This window comes from Cebus imitator, unplaced genomic scaffold, assembly GCF_001604975.1.
Source record: "Cebus imitator isolate Cc_AM_T3 unplaced genomic scaffold, Cebus_imitator-1.0 Scaffold460, whole genome shotgun sequence".
Taxonomy (NCBI): domain Eukaryota; kingdom Metazoa; phylum Chordata; class Mammalia; order Primates; family Cebidae; genus Cebus; species Cebus imitator.
Genome location: NW_016107775.1, coordinates 1,551,667 through 1,573,634, shown reverse-complemented (window position 1 = coordinate 1,573,634; position 21,968 = coordinate 1,551,667). Strand labels below are relative to the sequence as shown.

Below are 21,968 nucleotides of genomic sequence, written 5' to 3'. Positions count from 1 at the left end.
TTCTTGTTACATTGATCCTTTTATCTTTATGTAATATCTTTCTTTGTTTCTTTTGATCTTTGTTGCATTGAAATCTATTTTATCAGCAAAAATTGCAACTCCTGCTTTCTATTTATTTATTTTAGCTCTCCATTTGGTTGGTAAATTTTTCACCATCCCCTTGTTTTGAGTCTTTATGTATCCTTGCATATGAAATGGATCTGGATGTAGCATATCAATGGGTCTTGGCTTTTTTTTGCCGGTCTGTGTCTTTGGATTGGGGGATTTAGTCGATTTAAATTTAGAATTAATAACAATATATGTGTGTTTGATACTGTCATTTAATGTTAGCTGGCTGTTTTGCCCATTAGTTGATGCAATTTCTTAAATATGTTGATGTTCTTTATTTTTTTGGTATTTTTTAGAAAGGCTGATACTGGTTGTTCCTTTCTATTTGTAGTGGTTCTTTCAGAAGCTCTTGTAAAGCAGGCCTGGTGGTGATGAAATTTCTGAGTGCTTGCTTGTGAAACTAAGCTTCACAAGCGAAGGAAAAATAAAATCTTTTGTGAACAAGCAAGCACTCAGAATTGAAAATTTTTATTTGTGGCTGGTTTTATGCCAATTTAAAGGATAATTAAAACTACACAAACTGAATGCTCCCTTAATTACTCAGCTCATATTTTCCCTATGTAGCTTACTGTAACTTTATACAAAGTGGATTTCAGCATTAGAGAGAACTACATACTTTGGTTTTTGTTAAGAGGCCCAAATGTCTCTGAAGTATATAAACAATAGTTGATACATATAAAAACAATAATTTAGACTGAAAATCATGGTAATAAGACAGCTAACATTAATTGAAAGCTTAATGCATGCCAGTTAACCAAGGTCTCAAACTTCAATAGCCTTTGTGCCTATTCAAAAAGATTGTCCTCCTAGTGATTCTCTTAAGAAATATTCCTTTCACTGTTACTCTATAAATTTGAAAAATGCCTTATTTAAACTAATTATTTTTGCTGCTTAAATGGCAGCTGTGGATGACAGAAAAGTGTTTCTCTAGGACTGAAAGTTCAACATCTGCTGTTTTTTCAAGAGTCCCACTACCAGACCACAGACAAGATTATACCTTCATTGATTGCTTTTCCTCTTCACTGCATGCAGTCATGATTTTATGCCCGGATTTAACAAGTTCATCAATAATATCCTTGTGTCTCAAAATCTCCATGGTGAATGTCTGTGATTTACCAAAATAAAGACAAAAAACAAAACAAGAAATTGTATGACTAAAATGAAAACAATTAGGTGAAGTATTTAAAAATACCAAGTTACACCAGAGGGGTCTTAAAAGTAAATCACACAAGCACATTTTACAGACTTGGAGCACGCCAGCAAATAAATTATATGGCAATTGGAAATGTATTTCTTCACCTTTTGAACTTGAAGCTGAGCAGAAGTCTGGTCTTGCTCAAGCCTGATGTCACCCAGAGACATCAATTTTTTTTCTGTTTCAGTAATCCAGGATAACTCAGCATCAGCTGCTTGGTCAAACTAAACAAAAGATAAATAATTAGGTCAGCACGTTCCTGTTTCCAGAGCCAGAAAACACCTATCTACATTTCTTTGAAATATCCTTATTACACAAGTGGAAAATCTGAGCTTATCTCCTCATGCATCCTAAAATAATTAGCGATAATAACTAAGTTTTAAAGAAAGAAAAACTTTCCACACAAGCTCTTAACACATGTTGGATTTATAGCACTACATTAATGATTTTAGGACAGCTGGCACTACTGCCTTCTTTTGGGGCAGTCTTAATAATTTGCATCTCAGGAATACTGACCAAAAAATTACCAGTTATGAAAGCCAACAGCTAGGTATCATCTTTCAATAATTTCACCCATCACTTCAACGCCTACAATATGTGCTAACACTCTGCTATCAAAGTACATGATTCCTAGAAAAAAGAATAGAGTATTTCCATTTATTATGCTATTATGTTTATAAATGTTATGTGTAAATGTACATCTCTATGTATGCAGAGAATACCCCTAAATAATTCAAGTGTAATTTTTAAGCATCTCATTTAATGGCAGAAAACATTTTTAAGAGCATTCTTAAATAGTGTAAGAGATGTTATTTTCCTGATCATAACAGTAATTTATGAGTGCAGTATAAATTCATAAAGCAGAGAAAAACATACAGAAGAAAATTAAAACCTAGAGTTAACACTCTTGGTATTTTAGTGAATTTTCTTCCACAAATCAAGAGAGAAAGATTTGTAGAAATGTCTGGGATGACGCTGTGTAAACAGCTTTATATCCTGCTTTTTCATTTACTATGAACATTCCCCGTCATACTCCTTTAAACATGATTTTGAAATAATATCATATTCTAGCATACCTGGATTTTAGCTTTCTGCATTTTTGTTATTACACAAACAACCTTATAATGAATATCTGTACATAAATTTCTTTTCTTCTTTTTTGTTTTTTTTTTTGAGATGGAGTTTTTGCTCTTATTGCCCAGGCTGGAGTGCAGTGGCATGATCTTGGCTAACAACCTCTGCCTCTCAGGTGCAAGTGATTCTCCTGCCTCAGCCTCCTGAGTAGCTGGGATTAGAGGCATGCACCACCATGCCCGGCTAATTTTGTATTTTTAGTAGAGACGGGGTTTCGCCATGTTGGACAGGCTGGTTTCGAACTCCTGACCTCAAGAGATCCACCTGCCTCGGCCTCCGAAAGTGCTGAGATTACAGGTGTGAACCACCAGGCCTGGCATCTGTACATAAATTTCTCTTGGCATCTCTAATTAGCTCCTTCGTGTAGATTCCTAGAAGTGACTATCAAGTCAAAGAGCATGAACGTTTTCAATGTCTTCCATCAGGTAAACCCCAGTGACTTCCAGGGCCAAGTAGTTACCATAAATGAACAAAATGGGCCTGTGACACCACAGAACCGACAATAAATGATCGCTAAAATGAACTCAGCTGGAAGAATTAATGAGGAATGGACATTCTGGCTATTCAAGTTCATTACTGCTAGATCTTCTAATTTTTCAAAGGAATCTGGAAATCCAGATGAGGGTTGGAAAATAGGTAGGTGGGGAGAGAGATGGGTGGAGATAAGAAACTCGGTTTTTTAAAATTCTAAAACTCACTGCAACACTATGTCAATTCATGGGAAGATGGAGTACATTAACTTTTCTCTGTTCTTCATGATAAATACACCTAAAACTCATGGGCATTACATAAGAAGACTCCTCAAAGTAGAGAGACTAGGACAGAACTGCTATGGACCTCAGGCTGCAAGGAAGAACACAGTGGTGAGTTCTCTGGGATTTTCTCTTTGCCTCACGTATCTAAGACTAGATGCTGGAGAAAATGGCAACCACACAACACTAATGGGTACAGACAAAGTCCCAACACAAGCCTGCTCTCTCTAGTCAAAGGACCAGGAAAGGAGTAGTTTAGCAAAACAGACAACTTTTAAACAATAATCACTCTGTTCCAACCAAACACTACAGAAAATAATGGTTGCTCCACTCACACTCATGCCAAGAAAAGAAAAATGGGGGGCCTACACTTCCTCCCTTGTAATGCTGTGACAAAGTCCCCAACACTCCTGCCAGGAGACGTTAGAGAATGCCAAGTAGGGAGCCGAAGTTTCACCCCTTCTGCACAAAAACAAGGCCCCAGACCATCATGTCAGTGAAGACCATATGGGGAGACTGGGCTTCCACCCCTACTAAGCAGTAAGGAGGTAACCCTCCCTCCTCTCCTCTGGGGTGATGTCAGAGAAGGCCTTGTGGGGAGTCAGGATCTTCACCATCTCTGTGTGTTACCATCACAGTCACCCGCACTGTGGTACCAGTAGAGACCACACAGGGAGCTGGAACTCCCACTCCCACCCAGCGGAACTGACAAGCCATCCCCTAGGTGTCAACAGAGGTTGAACTGGGAACCGGGACTTCTACCTTCACCTGGTAGCACCCCCAGGTTCTTCTGCCAGAGTGGCAACAGGGGAAGGCAGCTAAAACAGAAAGCTTAAGCTCTAACACTCATAACATCATATAAGAGCCAGGAAAATCTCTAACTAAATTAAAGAACATAATCAAATAGATGCCTATACTGAAATGGAAGACCTGTTAGAATTATCTGACAATGATTTTAAAGCAGCCATGATAAAAATGCTTCAATGAGTACTTCTGAATGTTCACAGTTGAAACAAAAAATTAGAAGGCTTCATCAACAACATAGAATATCTCAGCAAATAAAAAGAAAATACAGTATAAAAAAGAACCAAAAGAAAATATAGAACTGAAAAACATAACTGAAATAAAAATGTCAGTGGATGAGCTCAATGAAGGGGACAAAAGAAAGAATCAGTGAAGAAAAAGAAATTACACAGGCTGAATAACAGAAAATAAATTAAAAAATAATCAGAGCTGTAGGTACCTGTGGGACTACCACTGAAGTCCTAATATTCATGTTATCAGAGTCCCAGAAGAAGAAGAGAAAGAGGTTGTGACTAAAAAAACACTTGAACATTCTTGAGATAACATTATAGAAATAAAGAATAGCTTTGTGGCTGACAGAAGTTAGGGAGGATAGAGTGGGATGGAATGGGTGTGGCTCACAGAGCAGCATAAAGGATTCCTGTGGTGAGAGAAATATTCTGTATCTTGACTGTTATCAATGTCTGTATCCTGCTTGTGATATTTCACTGTAAAGATGTTACCATTGGGGAAAAGTGAGTAAAGGATCCAATGGGATTTCTCTGTATTATTTCCTACGACTGCAGATGAATTTACAATGATCGTAAAACAAGTTTAATTTTAAAAAGACATTGTATGCCTGTATCAAAATAACTTACATACCTCATATATATGTATATATCTTCTATGTGCCCATAAAAATTAAAAATTAAATGAAAATATATTGAATAAAATTTTTTTTAAAGAAAGGAAAACAACTCTGTGAGTAACCTCTCACCTGTAAGTTCCTATTTGTGTTTTCTCTCTTAAGATATATACTGCCAAACTGCCCTTCATATAGAATGTATTAATATATACTCCCACAAGCAGTGTTTTGCTATAATTTCATCAACATGGGGTATAATTTATTTTTTAATATTGACAATTTAATATTGTCAAGCTTATAGGTAGACTTTCTGTAATTGTAAGAAAACCAAGAAACCATTTGAAAAAAAAAAAATCTACCTTAATCTGGTTCAATAATTTCTATGATATTATTTAATTTCAAATGGAGTTATTCATTAGCAATTATTGATCAATATGAAAACAAAAGAAAAACATTTCATCAACCAATTCAGCAGCTTCACGTGTGGAGAAAGAATCCCCATGAAAAAGAAGTGAAGGTCTTCTATGAGGATTGTGACTTTCAAAGGCATATACAATGAAGCTATAGTTAAAAACTGATGTGATTTACCTAAAGAATATAAGACTGAGAAAAACAGTCCAGGCTTTTCTACCTGAGTATAAATGCTGCAAGATACCTGAATAAAATTTAACAATTATGAATTTTTTTCTTCTACTGATTCCTGAAAATAAATAAAGTGACACCCACTCCCATCGTTTGTGTTCAGCCTGACAGTATTTATATCAGAGTCCTCATAAAGAAAGTCAGGCTGTTAAGTATTAATATTAGTTTAACACTATGTCTCCCCTATTAAAAAAAAAAAAAAAACTTTCTAGCAGTAAACAGTATGGTGATAACCTCTAAGTTGCCAAAAAAGGAAAGCTGAAACCCAAACAATGTTTCTTGGATCAAGTCAAACATTTGCTCTTAAAAAAAAAAAAAAAAGGCTTCAAGCAGAAATTATCCTTCTGCCATTTGAGAAATTTTTTATTAAAACAGCAAATATTGTTAAGCAACAAACAGAGTAGCTACAGGATCTCCATTAAGTCTACGTTAAGTAAGTTATAGTCAGGAGAGGCATTTTAGGTCTATGACTCACTCAAATGACCGGTTAACGTGTATTTCTAATAGACCATAAAAATGGTTCATTTTACATGTAAGCAACACGGAAAACAATATACTAGGCCAAATTTTAATGAATTTGTTTACTGCTCATACAGGAAGTAAAATTTGACTTAACATAAAATGTTGATAACCTTGGCATCCATAATTGCATTTGGGGAAATACTTTAATAGCATCAGAGGAGTCTAACCACCAACTCTAGTTACCATCTATTATAGTTGAATTAACATTTCAGGAATCTTCTAAAAGTTAGTGCAAGACATTTTAAGTGGCTACATCTAAATATGCCTGAAAAACACTCTCTAAAACAGTAACAGCCAGCATCCCACTGAGCACATTGTTCTAATTGCTTAATATGCAATAACTCCTTCATTCCTGACAACTGTATCATGTGAGTACTGCCATGAACTCCATTTCCAGCGTAGAAAAATAAGGTAAAGGGAAGTTAACTAACTTACCAAAGAGTACTCAGGTGGTAAATGCTGAGCCTGAGATTCTAAAGAAGGTGGTTTGATTTCTGGACCGCCAAAGTTGGACCACCTTTGTTAGAATCTCAGGCTCAGCATTTACCACCTGAGTATTACACATTACCACAACGGTCAATACATAGTGGGTTTTAACAGAGGTTTAAGGCGAAGTGACAAGCAAACCTTAACCTCAAGGATATCCTTTTTACTCCCTTCCCCTGACTGGGGCGCTTATCACATTCTTTTGATTAGCATTTCCTTTCACTTTGCCTCTCATTATTTATAACACAGCCCATATTTTCCCATCCACAACACCTGGAGGGACTAAACAAATCTCATTTCTGTAGGATATGTTTTCTTCTGGTCCTTTAAAAGAAACAAACAGGTGGTATTTTTCTCCAGGCTGATTCCTAATGACCCAATGAGTTGTTTGGAATAACTGCACCCAAACCACCAATCCAAGGGCCTTTATAACAGGATTATTATAGGGCCTGCTTACATAAGCCAAGCAATTAGAACTGCTGAAGAATGTTTGGGATTCCCAAACCCTGTGAGATATACATATTTTACCAACTACTGATAATTGTACATTATAAGAAGCAAAGGACGATGAATTGCGCTGAGGCTTTAAGAATCAAGGCAGTCTGAATTCAGAACCCAAGTCTGTACATCTTTCAAGCAAAAGTGCCTTTCCCCATTTCCACAGGGCTTGTAGAAAGAAAGCAACAAAGATATGCTACTCTGTGTATGTTTAAAATGCAGAAATACGTAGTTTCTAACTCAGATGATGGCAGGTACTATGAGAAGGAGGCAGTTTAGCTCAACATCATTATTTACGAAGCTACCTTGTCCCATTCAGATTCTTCCTAAAAGTAATGAATGGGCCCAATTACTTTACAAAATCATATCCTTTTCAGATTATCAATGCCTGCAAATCTGGAATCAGATCTGGGGGCTTGGTGGGTGGTATCAGCAAAGGTACAAGTTCTCACTCATCACCCATTACCGAGGCTGTTCAATTTTTCTCAAATAATAACAAATAGGACCTTCATACCTATGTTATAAAAGTTCAATGGCAAATCAAAATTTTTTAAAAACCTAAATTTATACAAGGTGATTACAAAGTATAGGCTATTTAGAAGAAATCTGTATGTTCCCTTCTGTTCTCCCTTCAAACTTTTAATTCTTTTCCATGTTTTTCTTGACATCTTCCGTCTGGATGTTTAAAAGTCAATACATTCTGTGATTGTGGCTTGACCATTCACAAAGTGCTTATGCTTTTGTTAAATTACAAAAAGCAGGTTGATATTATAAAGGAGGCATATCTGTATACACGCAACCTTAAAACTGGGAAAAAAATATGAAATATCTTAAGAGGTATTTCTGGTCAGAAAACAGAACACCTAGTCATTTAAAATCTAATTTAACTCTCCCTGGTTTAAGTGGGACAAATCACTAAATCCATAAATTTTAAATTGTGAAGTATTCAAGGGCATGTCCTTACCCCATCACTTGTGGATGTTGGTAGGCTGGGGGAAGGGGTCTGTGGGAAGAGTCACAGTTAATAAAATAAATTGCATATGACTAAAGGTGTGCCTAAAAAGATGAGCTCAGGTCATATCATGTCCATATGTCATACAGAAAACAGATTCGGAATGGTAATTTGTTTAAACAATATAAAACAGTCCAAAATATGTGGCTAATATCTAGATCTAAAGATATGCTTTTTTTACCACTCCTTTTTATATTTCATGGATGTATCGTTATTGGGTAAAACAGAAAACAAACATTTTTATCAAACTGTACTCTGGTTCTAATTCCAAACATCTAAAAGTAGGCAACCTTATAAAATATTTCAGTGATATATTAGCTCCTTTATAAACTTGAAAATCATGAGTTTAGAAACTTATAAGTGCAAAGTTCCCACCATACCAGAAAGACAGGTACCTACTACTCTATTCTTAGGCTTCCCTACACGGTCATGTTTTATGATCCTTTTAGTGTTGCATTCTCACCCCCCACAGTCTTTATAGCTGGAAATATGCTCATTATATACCTCTATTTTGCTGTAATAATGGAACCTTCAGATTACTGAAGAAGTTTAGAAAAAAATGGTTCACTACCCTCGAGGGTTTTCCTCTCTACATAATTTACGAGGAGGCACAGCAGTGAGGGAGAATGAGATAAGAATGAAATTTGAGTTGCTACTCTGCCACTTCCTGCTTGTGAGACACAGGCAAGTCGCTTTATCCCATGTACACTGTGCATGTTCCTCCCAGCTCTAAATACCTGTGTGTCTATGTAGGCTTACCGAAGGTATTTTCATTGGACATACTTGCAGGTATTTCAAGGAAATGAAGATAAAAATACACACATGAACAACCAGAAGATATTAATGGTATTAATATGTGTAATCTACTGGTAGTAAAACTTTTACTATATACGTTGCCTTTCTCTCTCAAAAGGATGTTACTATATACATTGTCCTTTCTCAAGAGGAAGGCAGGAAGGATAGGACCAAATTGCTTCCATATTCCTTCTTTCATGAATTTTTCTATATTCTTTGAGAAATTCTTGAGATTTTAAATAAGGATTGATTTTATGAGGGGGGAAAAAAAAAACCCAAATCATTATTTTCCTAAAGGATCTGTGTCTTGGATTCTGGAAGATTTAACACTGACTTACTTTCCCCCAAGCCTTTGGAAAACATCTGCAAAACCTTGAAGAACCTGGCCACATTTAATGATCTTGGCACATACCAGAGATTACTAACCAATGAAAACTCAATCTGGGACGGTGCCCTTATTACTGTCCCACTTTACTGAACTAACCAACCATACTCAACTTCTCAAGAAAATCTTACTCCCAAGCGTACAGAATAATTTTCTGGCTATTTAGAGAAGCCTTCAGTGACAGTTCTGAAATGTTCAAATGAATTTCAGTTTAAAAAATACAATATTTTTCAATAGCTGAATAAACTTCACAAATAAACACACTCATTTTCCTTTAATAATGAGGCATAAAACTCCTCTGTTTAAAAAGAGTCACGCAAATACATTCCTCAAGCACGAATGCCCTCCTTCACAAAAATTTCTTAGGCAGGGCTTTTGCTATCACTGCATTTCATCAGTTGCTGTCATTCTACCAGCATTGCACTAAAATGAGAAGGGGAACATTATGCTTTAGAACTAACTATATAAATTCCACTTTTATGGCAACATTAGAAAATTAATTTTGGATACTCCCACAGAATCTGCCTGATTTATGCTTCTTGTTTTTGGCTCATAATAGTAAAAATTTCATTGTACACCATTCTAAGCTCTGCTCTAAAGTACACTGCAATATCATACTACTCCCACACATAAACTCTGTAGTAAGTCTCATGACTTATTGTAAATATTCACAGAAATTTCAACTAAAGTTAATCAACACATTACAAACTTCTATTTCTAGGACCCCACTCATTGCCCACAGTCTTCCGAGGCAGCTATGGCTAAGGGCTGAAAGCCTATAAAACTTCTGGAGTATACATTCTGCAGGAGTTATAGACAAATTGGAACCTATCATCTTTCCCTCTTCTGTCATTTTCTGAAAAAGTCTTCATATTACCAACAAAACTGCTTCCTTTTAATAAAAAAAAACCTTCCTCTTTGCCACAGCTTTCTGTAAATGAAGAGTTAATACTGACTGACATGACAATTCACAGTATTTACTCACATACTGATTAGAGTTAGTCAATGCATAAAAATTAATATCAGCCATATGCGTTATGTGTAGACAAAAGCATTTTGTTTGGAAAGCAGGGCTGATCTTTGCAATGTCTGACTTGGTAAGGATAAATCTGAAACAATGAAGCAGATGGCTGTTAACAATGTACAGATCAGCCTTGCCCTGGTGCTCAGACGTCGAAGGAGCCCAGTCAACTTCTTTTCAAATCCATCCTTCCATTTTGGAAGCATAGCAAATGAATGCAAACAGTATTAACGGGCATCTTTGTTCAGGTAAAGGCTCTGGGAACAGCTGGAGAAAATTTATTGCCTAGACAACAAACTATTTTTCCCTACCTGCTGTGATCTCAGAATCGCAGCATCGATCTCCTCCACCTTCTGAGTGATGGTGTCGCTCACTAATCGGTAGCGCTCATTGTCCTCAGCTACCATTTTCTCAAGTCCTTCTCTTGCCCTCCATGGTACCAGTTCCAGCAAAGCACTGCTCACTTCATTCAGGGAGTCCAGTAAGGCTTTGTGGTTCTTAGCTTCCTTTTTCAGTTCCTGAAAACATACAAATGAGTAACACTTAAGCGCTTCAACAGATTTTTCCTTTAACTGTTCTTGGAGCTCAAGCCCTTTGCAGGCAAAGAATGTGGTGCTTTGCCCCACTCCCCTCTCCCTAAGTTTCTGTTGAGTTAAATAAACCTTTTTTATTTAAAGCTATTTTGCAAAAAGAAAAGTATTTCCTGAGAAGTTCAAAGAACAATTCATTTGTCGACATGGCAAGATTTTATCTTTGAAATTTAATATAAATATTTAAAATTTCAGAAGCAAAAACAAGCAGGTTAACATGTATTATTCTTCGCTTTCTGGGAATCTCAAGTAATCAGGTAACAGAAAAGTAAAATAAAGAAAACATTCCGAGCCAGAATTAAGTAACCCTCAAAATGAGGACAAACTAGCTTTAAATCATGACAGCAGAATCATTACAGGCTCAGTGAGCCTGACCTCACCAACTCCCTTTTACCCACATGTGATCATACTTCAAGGATGATAAAAACAGAGGTTGGTATCTTTGAAATGAAGAATGATTACCATGGCAGTATGCCACTTTTGTGATATAATTTGAAAACCCACCCCATGTTATCTTACAGAAATATTGGTATTTCAACCAAATTATATGTGTCTTCGAAACAATGATCACTTTTCTTTTTTTTCTGTTTTCAACATTCTGTCCTTTGGGTAACAAACTATACTCCCAAATACAATACTCTTGAAACAATTATAATACACTGTTTTCATCTCTGGGCTCCTAAAAGTTTAAACAGTTCTCTGCTGCCAATTTCTTTTGGGTCTCTACCCACCAAGGCATCCTTCAGCATATGTAATGATATAAGACAAACATAATATGATTCTTGTGTGAGTTAAGACTCCCTAAAAGATAAAAGACTAATCAAAAATGCAGAAATCAGAGCTTACTTTTTGTCTCACTTGTGTTTGACTTGCTGCTTCTCCTTTCAGGACCTGAGTTTCATACGAAAGTAATTCCACCTCCACCTTGTCCAGCCAGGTGCACAGCTCCTCGTGTGTGGAGTGCAACCGCCTTGCAAGCTGCAGCGCCTGTTCCAGAGTCTTGGCCACATCCGTGCTCAATTTAGTAATGTCTTTGTATCTTGCTTTAATGGCTTCCAATTTATCTTGAATTATTAAAACTTCATCACCTAAAATTTCAAAGTCACGTTATTTCTTATGAACGAAAAAAAAAAAAGGTGGAGGGAGGGTTTCTTCAGATATTATAGAACACTGATGAAATTTTCTAGGGAACAAAAGGAGACATTTTTCTAAAGATAATCTTACTCAAGATAAACCCTTTTCTAAATTTTAATCTTTCCCAAGATTTCAGGCAAATCTGAATACGAGTGTAGAAACCGGAAAGGGCTAAGTGTCTTTAGTTACGTGGAAAGCAGTACTTTCGTGTCTGTTTATATGACACTTTGTTTTCAAAGCAGAGGGGTTAAAAACTGATGGACTTCAGATACTGACTTCACGCATGGCTTAAAAGCTGGGTTACTTCGGGCAAGGTACTTAGCCTCTCTGCTCTTAGTTACTCATCATTACTCATCTGCACTATTCTAACAGATCTTTACTTGCCTCTACCTCATTTCGTGACACACAGAAAAACTGTGTCCTGGGCTTCAGACTTCTAGCTCAAGGGTCTTGATTCTACATTTAATTTCTTCAACACATAATGAATAATACTTGCTCCCAAAATTTACATATTGCTGAACTGGATATAGGTATAGTGAAATTCCTATGGCCAAAGAAATCATTAAAACTAGTTTCTCTGAGTCGTCCTAAAATTTCATATAGATACTAAACTACATATCAGTTTTCTTAGTGATTCAGACATGAAGAAATGCAGCCTGTGTATACCTATGCATATAGCCATACTGTGTGTCACTGCAATGCAATCTATCTTAAAAAGAAATCGTCTACAACCTACGTTTTCATCTGTCTTCCACAAGTGGAAAAGTAATGTAACCCTGCCCTGGGCTTCTCTGATGAGCTCCTGTGCCAAAGCGCTTTATGTTATGAGTAATACACACAACTTCCATCAAAAACTCAAGTGAGATCATGAGAAAAAAGTGAGATCATATCCTAACCACCCCCTTGATTGGTCTTCAAAGTATTTTCCAGAATAAAAGTCTTGGAATGGACCAAAAATTATAAAGTGTTTTAGATTTTTCCCATCCCTAAAATATTTTGAAAACAATGTAAAATGCTGACCATATGATTATTTGATTTGAAAGATATCTCACCTGTGGTTTGTTTAAGTAGTTCTAAACCATTTAGTAAAGCCTGATCTACATTTTGTTTCCTGAGTAAGATGTCCTCTTGCAGAACCTAAAAACACAGGTACCATTTTTACGTGGGGCGGAAAAACATTTAAGTCAGCATTAACATTAGTTAATCTCAGAGAACTTTAATTATATTTCACAGAGACATATTTGAGTAAATATCTCACATTTTCACATATTCTTACTGGTTCCATGTTTAGACCTCTTCTCTTCACCACTGTGCCCCATGTCCTATGTTCATTTACCATAATTCACAGCATATTCCTTTTCAGAAAACACTTAGGGCCCTATGAAAATGGGCGTTGTGGATGTACTAAAGTACTGGCTAATATAGGTCTTAATAAATTTGTACAATAAAATAACAAAATAAAAAGTGAAATATCCAGCTAATTAAATAGACTCAATCCCTTTTTTAAAATGACTTCATTAAAAGTAATCTGTATAAACAAAGTGTTTTTGAGTACAGTAATTCATTGAAATCATCATAAACATAAAATTGCACAGAAATAAGGACTCAGAAATAATGACAATTGAAATGAAAAAATAAGATAAAATAAAATAAAAATAAATCAAAATACCCGAAGTTCAGACTGCTGCTTCCATAGCCCCTCAGTGCTGTAATCCTGGACTGAGAGCTTGCTCAGTTTGTCATGCACTTCATTCAGCCAGTTCATCAGCTCAACTTCATCTTCCCCAAAAATCTTAGCATTACATAAGGCCTGCTGGAGGAGCTCAGACCTGCTGTGACTTTTCTCTTGAATCTCAATGTACCACACTTGAGAGAAGTCTAATTTACTCTGCACCATATCTTTATCCTCCCTGGAGCTCAAAACCTTTAAGGACTGGCCAATGCTAACAGCCTGGTGTAAATGTTTATTGTGATTGATGATGTCATCTTCTAAGGCCTAAACAAAGTTTGAAAAAACAAACAAGAAAAACAAAAAGAATGGACAAATAAAAATGAAAACATACATAAAACTAAAGCATGGCATATGAAATGGATTTAGTTTGCAATTAAACAAAACAATAGTACATGACTCAAATTTATGTCACAAAACTACACAATAAAAACTGAACCTCGCTAAAGTGTGATTTACATCTTACTTTGTGCTGTGTAATTTGTTCCTCAAGTTTAGATGCTTGGGTTCCTATGGGTTCACAATTCACCAGTCTCTTTTCTATGGTCGTAAGCCACTCGTTCAGTGGTTCTAAGGTTTCATGAAATTGTTGTGCTACCACTGAGATACCTTCCAACTGACGATTCCTATAAATGTGCCAAGATAGAGGGCATTTAGGCATGAAGAATGTATGAAATATTCAGCAAAAATCTTCAGTCATGCTCCTGCAATCTATTCTAAACATTTTCTGTAGAACTATCTAAGGTTAAAATTTAAATCTCTTAACATTTAAAGAACATGTTAAAACAATTCTTCAGTTAAAAAAAAATTAAAGTTGAACAACAGATCATCCTCAAGTTCCTGAATCTCATGAAAGTCTGAAGTAGTCATTTGTAATAATACTTCCAATAATTATAGTTATAATAATGACAGCAATGTTAAAATAACAGCAGCAGCAATAGTAACAACAAAATAGGTAAAATTTATTGAACCCATATTCTGTGCCAGGCCTCATTTTAAGTGCTTTATATATTAATTTCAATTGAAGCACCAGATACTGAGATAGCTTTTAATCAAATGGTCAAAATTGGTTTCAAATTTTGAAGGGCATACATAGCTTCTTCCTCCCCTGCTTAGTGGAATTAATAGTGATTCCTATTTTATAAAAGCACAGTGTCAGGTTTACTTCCAAAAATCAATATTTATATTTTATGGATTAAAATATTATGAACAGGGTAGAAGTATTCATTGGACTTTTACCGGTAGTTTAAAATACCTTTGGAAATACATGCTTCCTCAGTTGCAGAGGACTAAGGTAAGTTAAAACCTGCTTCTACCATCCTCAGTATTTATCTAGGGCAAGCTATTGTGCTGGTCTGCACAGAGAGTACCTGATTCAGTATCAAATCCTGAATACATAGAGGGCTGGGATCGAGAAGTACTGTTACCTTAATTTCTTATTATGTTTAATTTTCAGGGAATTACATGTTTTGAGAAATTAGCTTTCTATAAGGAAGAAGAGAATTATAGAAAATTGGCAAGAACTATTAAATATAATTTCTGTAACATACCACAATATACACATATATATTTTTAAAAACTTTCAGTTGATACATTTGATTCTAAAAAAATGAATAAAATTACTATATTCATAATTACTTGTGGATTATCACCATCTGTGACCTTTTTTTCTAAATTCAAATATCCAATCACCTAAAATCAGTGGAAATAACTATTCCGTGACGGGATTTCATTTACAATGATTTAAACTGTCCACAATAAATCCAGGTGTGAATCATTACTATTACCAATATCACTCAATGTAATATGTCTGTGAAGAAGGTGTTAGGAAAAGAAGACCAGTTATGGCAGTAAAGCAGAGATCTAGACATTCACCCAGTTATTCTTTTAAAATTACTGAAGAGTATGTCCCATGGCAGCCAGGGCACAGCTCTGAGGGCACTACACAGAAGGGTTAATCTGTTGAAACATATTAAACGACAATATGAGATGAGACTTTTCACCTCTTTGAGAACACTTCATTCTACGGTTCCTAAAACTGTAATTAATTACACTCTGTATTTGAAGTTTAGACAAATCCTTCTCTTCACTTTCCAGAGAAGGTGAGAATTTATATAACATACTCATTCAGGTCAGTGGCTGTATTTTCAACCCAACCAGCCTAGATGATTACTCTTCAACATAGCTACTACTATGGCTAGTCAATGTGGCATCAATGCAGATATTGAAATATGGGTTGGACTTTTGTAATAAAATCGTTGAAAACAAACACCCAGTGGAGCCAGGCTCTAGGCTTCCTAGTCTTCACGAAGTCAGCGCACCCTTCTACCTTCTTTGTTTCCTAGCTAGCTCCCATTCAGCTGTAAAACTTAACTGTCATTTTCTGCCCCTAGACTAGGTTCTTCCTGTCGTATGCTCCCACAGCAACCTGTATTTCTACTTTGAGATATCACATTTATCATTACTTCTCAATGTCTATAAACCCTCTTAGACCATACCCTATCTGATGGCAGAGATGATCTGCCCAGCTCACCCCGATAACACAAGACCTAACTCTCTGCCTGATGCATGGTAAACAGTCAGTAACTATGTAATAAATAAATTAATTAATCACCCCCAAGGGAAATGCTTTTCTTAAAAAGTTGGGAAATAGCGGTAACGAGTCATTACCATTAGAGGAATGAGGAAAGAACCATTACAATCTTTGCTATCCCTGTTCATATACATGATAAACACAGGAAAATCATGATTTGAAGGAAAGTATAACTAAAATACAAGAGGTCAGTTTTGTAGACCGAGGCCACTGCCACTCTTTCAAAAGAACTCGAAGTAAGTAAGTTACCTTGCTTCAGCTTTATTAAGCAATGCCTCCCATCTACTATCCAGGAGACTGAGCTGTTTCAAAATCTTCACTTTATCTGCAGGCTCTGCTGTTGTGGCAATTTTTTCTCCTTCTCGTTTGATTACCTCTACCGTAGATTTGCGGTCATCCAACAATCTTTGGAGAAGCTTGAGACAAAACATTAAATATATTTTAAAAAGCAAGAGAATAAATGTATGAATATAAAGTAAAATGTATTCTAAGAACATTTAAATATGACAGAAATGTATTTTGTATGTATACACTTATGAAAGAATCTGAAAAGTGGGATTTTAAAGGTAACTGATTTGTTTAATGATTCATTACTATTGTGGCAGGGGCTTTTCATAGTGGACAAAATTAATATTGTTAAGGCCACTAAACTAATTATTAATTTTTTAATACAGCATGATACGGTAGGAGGTGCTACTTAGGAAAACTCCAATGAATCATGAAAAAGTGCAAAATCATCATTATTGTAAAGAAGAAAGAATGCCTTAAAAATTCAACAACTATATGCCCTGTCAAGATACAAAAGGTTGCCATAAATCATTACTGTTTTCAAAACCCTTTCCCACATTTAACAATCCGTTATAGACAAGGAAGTTAAGACTCAGCCCGAGTTCACAAGTTAACAAGGCTAAAACAAGAGGCTCTTGGCTCCTTTGACTAGGTGGGACTGGCTCCTAAAATCTGTGTGAGGGTGCAGACGAAAACAGCCTTTAAACATCATTGCTAACAGGAAGAGAGGGTAGAAGATGTCAAAATCTCCAAAGCTGGCTAAATAAGACTAATGTTTCAGGATTTAGCACCAGAAACAAAATTCAACTTGATTCTAATTAAACATTTCAAGGCACCTAAAATGGAATGTTTGCTATAAGAAGCTAAGAAACCTGAATGCAGGATTACCTGGCTCTAATCTAATCAAGCAAATTGCTCCTGAGCAACTGCTGTGCACAACCACTGTGCTAACAGCAATGAGGAAGGCACAAGTGTATGAAACACTGTGCTTCACTGCTTCCTTAATGATCTGGACTGATAATTAAGGATTAAAGATATGACAGTTACCCAGAAGTAAAAAGTTAAAAGGGTATTTTGAGATCAAGACCACCAGGGCAAGAGGTAAGAGGAACTTATGTAAAGAGAAGGATAAGACAAACTGTTGACACGGGTTTTTATATATTAAAGTCATGATATAATCAAAGTACAACAGGTGTTTTGGCAGCAAGGAGAACTAATTACTTTCATACATTTTAATAACAAAGCTTGCAACAAAAAAAGCAAAATCAATTAATAGGTTTTGTTAGCTAGGCATCATTACTCTGGAGTTAAACTGTGAACGGCAGACACTGTATTATGCAAAAATCATGCAAATGCAATGTGTTTTCAGTTATGTTTTCTTAATCCTTACCTCTAAACCTATTTCTAATTGGTATAACTTCCCTATATGCTGAAGTTTTCAAAGAACTTTTAGAGAGATAGCATTAAATGTAGAAATCAAAGTAAGCAGTAAGTCTTAAACATAAAAAAAAACTGAGGGTAAGTGCAGAATTTTCTATTTTTTCCATTTTTAATTATGAATAATAATTGAATTTATGGGATGCAATTTGATGCTTTGATATATGTAAACCCCGTGGAATGATTAAATCAACCTGATTAACATATCCATCACCTCACCTACTCATCATTTTTTGTGGTGAAGACCTTTAAAACCTATTCTTTTAGCAACTTTGAAATATACAGTACATTATTATTAGCTATGCTAAGTGAAATATGCCAGGCACAGAAAGGGAAGTTTAAAATGTTATCTTTTTAATAAATTCTTTTATAAATGTAATTTTTTAAAAAATTACTTAAAGTTTTAAATTAATTAACATGATCCACCTCCTTCTTTTTAAAGTTTTAGAGGGGAGAAACCTTACCAGGACACCATGCTCTAGGATCCTTCCCACATGACATATCTCAAGTCATGGCTGGCTGACTACTGCTGAAAGTGGTTATTAAATGCTTCAGACCTGACCACTGCCATCAGGGGCACAAAAACCATCACATGGTCAGTCTCAGGTACATATCACCCCTCTGAAGTCCCTATTTTCCCATCTTGGCCCCATTTTAGTAGTGTCAAAAAACACAGTGGCACATTCCTCAGCATATATGAATCAAATATTTGCCTCTTCAGTAATGGGTTGAACTATAAGAAACTGTCAATATTTAATGTATAAAAAGACAATTTCATATGGATCAACCTAATATATAAGGGAACAATGATATTTCCATACAAATGCTATCTTGTCAGTGAGACCTTCTTTGATGACTCTATTTAAAATTACACACACTCCCTCCCTCCATTTAAGGGCTTTGGGTCCCTCAGCATTGCTCTATTACTTCCTGATTCCTCTCCACCATCCCTGTTTATTTATCACTTAACAACTTACCACAATTCACTTATTTACTTTACTTATTGTCTCTCAGTCTTGCCATGCCCTTCCCACTTGACTTTGAACTCAGTGAGAAATTTTCATCTTTTTTATTCAGGGATATATTCCCAGCATCTGGAACAAGGCCTGGCTCATGGTAGATGTTCAATAAATATTTGTTGAATGACTAACAAAATAATGTCTACAGCAGCAATAACCAGTTAACTAGGTTATCCTATTAATTAAAACAGTCACAAGGTACATTTTTTCTCTTGTTAATAACATTTAACATGAAACACAATACAAAAGCATCACTAACTTACCTTTTGTTCTTGTATCTGGGCCTTTACCACTTTGAACTCGGCCGATGGGGGCTTCTGATTGGCCACAAGCTCCTCAGTGTCCGCCATCCAGCTGAGCAGGGACTCCAGGGCATCCTGGAACCTCCCACAGTGCAGCAAGGCCTCCTGCAGCTGGGCTGCTCGCTGAGCCACCTGCAAAGCGCCAATTGTTTCCACCTATTTACTTGTTTCACAAAATAATGAAATCTGCACACAGGCCGCTACTTTACATGCTTATTTTCCCATGTGCTCACAAATTTTCTTTTCCTTTTCACTTAAAATTTACCCAAAGTATTGATAGTGGGCAGGATAGGAGTCAAAAGCAGACAAAACTTAAGCAAGACAGCATGAAAATAAGGTTACAATCACAAACAGACAATGTAGAACATTCAATCTTTGAGATTTCTGAATTGTCTAATACATTTATGATTAGCAATGCACTATTCAAATATTTTAGTTATTTTAAGAATAACACATTAGTCACTTTTATCAATATCACTTTCTATTTCCTTCTGATAAATATCAGAAACAATTTTTAAAAGACTAAGAATAAAAGGAAGTATTATAGCAGAGACAATGAGAGTTATATTTTGGTAGGAAAGAATAACAAAAGTATCCAATTAAGTTCTGCTAACTCCAAGCTCTGGAGTCTTTTTTCAACAAATCAGGTCCTTTGTCTTCTAGTAAATGGAGTCTCTGTGTCCTACATAGAGATATCTTTTTGCTTGTCTCACAGATATTCTCCTTTTGGACTGAAAAAAGTAGTTGGCAAGATATTATAAGTGCTATGGATTATATTTACACCTGCCACTGCATTCCAATTGCGTTTAAGGTGCACTACAATATGTATCAGACTTTAAAGAATGAGTAATGAGTTTCAAGACCTGGAACCTACTTAAGATTTCAATGAAAAGAAAACAAAAAGAGTAACTACCACTGCCACCACCAGATATGCGCTGCCATCCCATAATAATTTTCTGGTAATTTATGTCACGTGTGTAAGAGCTGCCTGCATTATCTCCCTAAGATATCACAGCACTATTTCTAGTGTTTTCTATCATGAGAATTAAAAAAAAAGCTGGATCTACATCTTATAAGTAATTTGAAGTTGACGGTCTATAGTGAGGGTGGCAGGACTTAGTCTAGGACAGACAGAAAGACAAAGCTTCTTTTGTTTGCACGGTGTGAAATTAGTTGCCAATATTTGAAATAGGAAGGTGTCACATAGACAGTGTGATTTCCAGGTTATTTTGAAAGTAAACAGAATATCTGGCAACGGTAGGCCTATATCCCCACATGTCAATGATCTGCTGAAACTAAGTAGTGACCTGTACTCTTACAGATGCATGTGCCCATCACACCCGCACTGTTGGATCTGTGACCATGTCTTGACCAAAGCTGAGATAACGGCAGGCAGAGGCTGTCTTACCCAGTTTGCTTCCTCTCATTTAGATTCCCTACCTAGCTCCAGTAGGCATCTGAGTTTGAGCCATCCAGTTTACGGTAATATAAAAGAGTAAACATGTTTAGGAAAGTTTGGCTACTATAAATATGATTCGTGGTCACAACAAATGCTCATGAATAATAATCAGCAAAAATAGCAATGAAGGGGATGAGAAAATTACCTTCTTATTGAGAGTCTTCCACCGTGCATTGACATCATCCAGGTCATGCTCTAAGCGCTGAGTGCTAGTGCTTTTAGCAGCACTCTGAATAAGACCTTGACCTAACCAATTTACATCTTGCTGTTTACCTTGCAAGGGTTCAATCTCTTCTTTCTGGAATGCCTACAATTAAAAGAGCAATAATTATATGAGTTATATTACCTGTCAACCACCAAATATATAATAAGGGTTTCTTTAGGCATTGGGCTGTGGAAATTATCAATTATTACAGAGGCAAAAATAATTTTTATTGTTGTCTAGTCATAGGTCATAGCTATCTTCTGAAGAACAGAAAGAAACTAAATATAAATTCATAGCATATCAAAAACATTTGAGACTACTAAATAATGATATTCTGAGTACACTTAATCAAGTTACTTATAAAACAAAGAAGACAGTACATGTCTCCTTTCTTTATTACTTCATTATCATAGGATGAGAACTTTTCTGCTGTCCCAATTTAACTCTAGCAAAAGATTTACAAAAAATGCTAAAGAGCAAAAACATAAAATAAGAACAAAATGAGCAAAGCAGTCCTAATAGGCTCTTCTAAGAATGGCTGCTGCTAGCTGACAACTAAAGCTTGAGACTCACGTTGGAAATGGAAAATCATAGACAGGATGAGGTGAGCCAAGTGGCCAAAACATGGCTTGGCAGGAGGGCCAAAATGAAAAGATAGGAAAATGAAAAATACATAGGCATGTGCTGCAATAATATGGATCCCTACACAAATAACTTCCTCAATGTCTGCGAAGCTGCCAGTGGACTCTCAAGAAATACAAAGACCTCACCCTGTGGATCTGATCACAGACATCACCAGCACAGCAACGCTGGCTACTCTGTGGTCAGTGTCACCCATATCGGCATGGTCAGGGGTTTCCTAGCAATCTCCCCCTCATTGCCTATCCCATCCCACTTATAGTCCCCCAGTTGCCTGTGACTGGCAAAGCATTTAATGTGTTAGATTAAAATACAAGTTCCATGAACGCAGAAATTTCTGTTTTTCTTACAGTAGTTCTATGACCTGGGCCTACC

General features: G+C 36.1%; 1 protein-coding gene across 1 annotated transcript in view; it reads right to left on the bottom strand.

Moving 5' to 3' along the window:
- DST (dystonin) overlaps positions 1 to 21,968 on the bottom strand; it is a 510,996-nt gene that overhangs the window by 58,810 nt on the left and 430,218 nt on the right. The window contains 10 exon segments of the mRNA XM_037732623.1: positions 1,106 to 1,213; positions 1,408 to 1,527; positions 10,510 to 10,716; positions 11,635 to 11,876; positions 12,975 to 13,059; positions 13,592 to 13,918; positions 14,118 to 14,277; positions 16,494 to 16,660; positions 19,252 to 19,422; positions 20,895 to 21,056. Coding sequence (XP_037588551.1) covers positions 1,106 to 1,213; positions 1,408 to 1,527; positions 10,510 to 10,716; positions 11,635 to 11,876; positions 12,975 to 13,059; positions 13,592 to 13,918; positions 14,118 to 14,277; positions 16,494 to 16,660; positions 19,252 to 19,422; positions 20,895 to 21,056 — 1,749 coding nt within the window.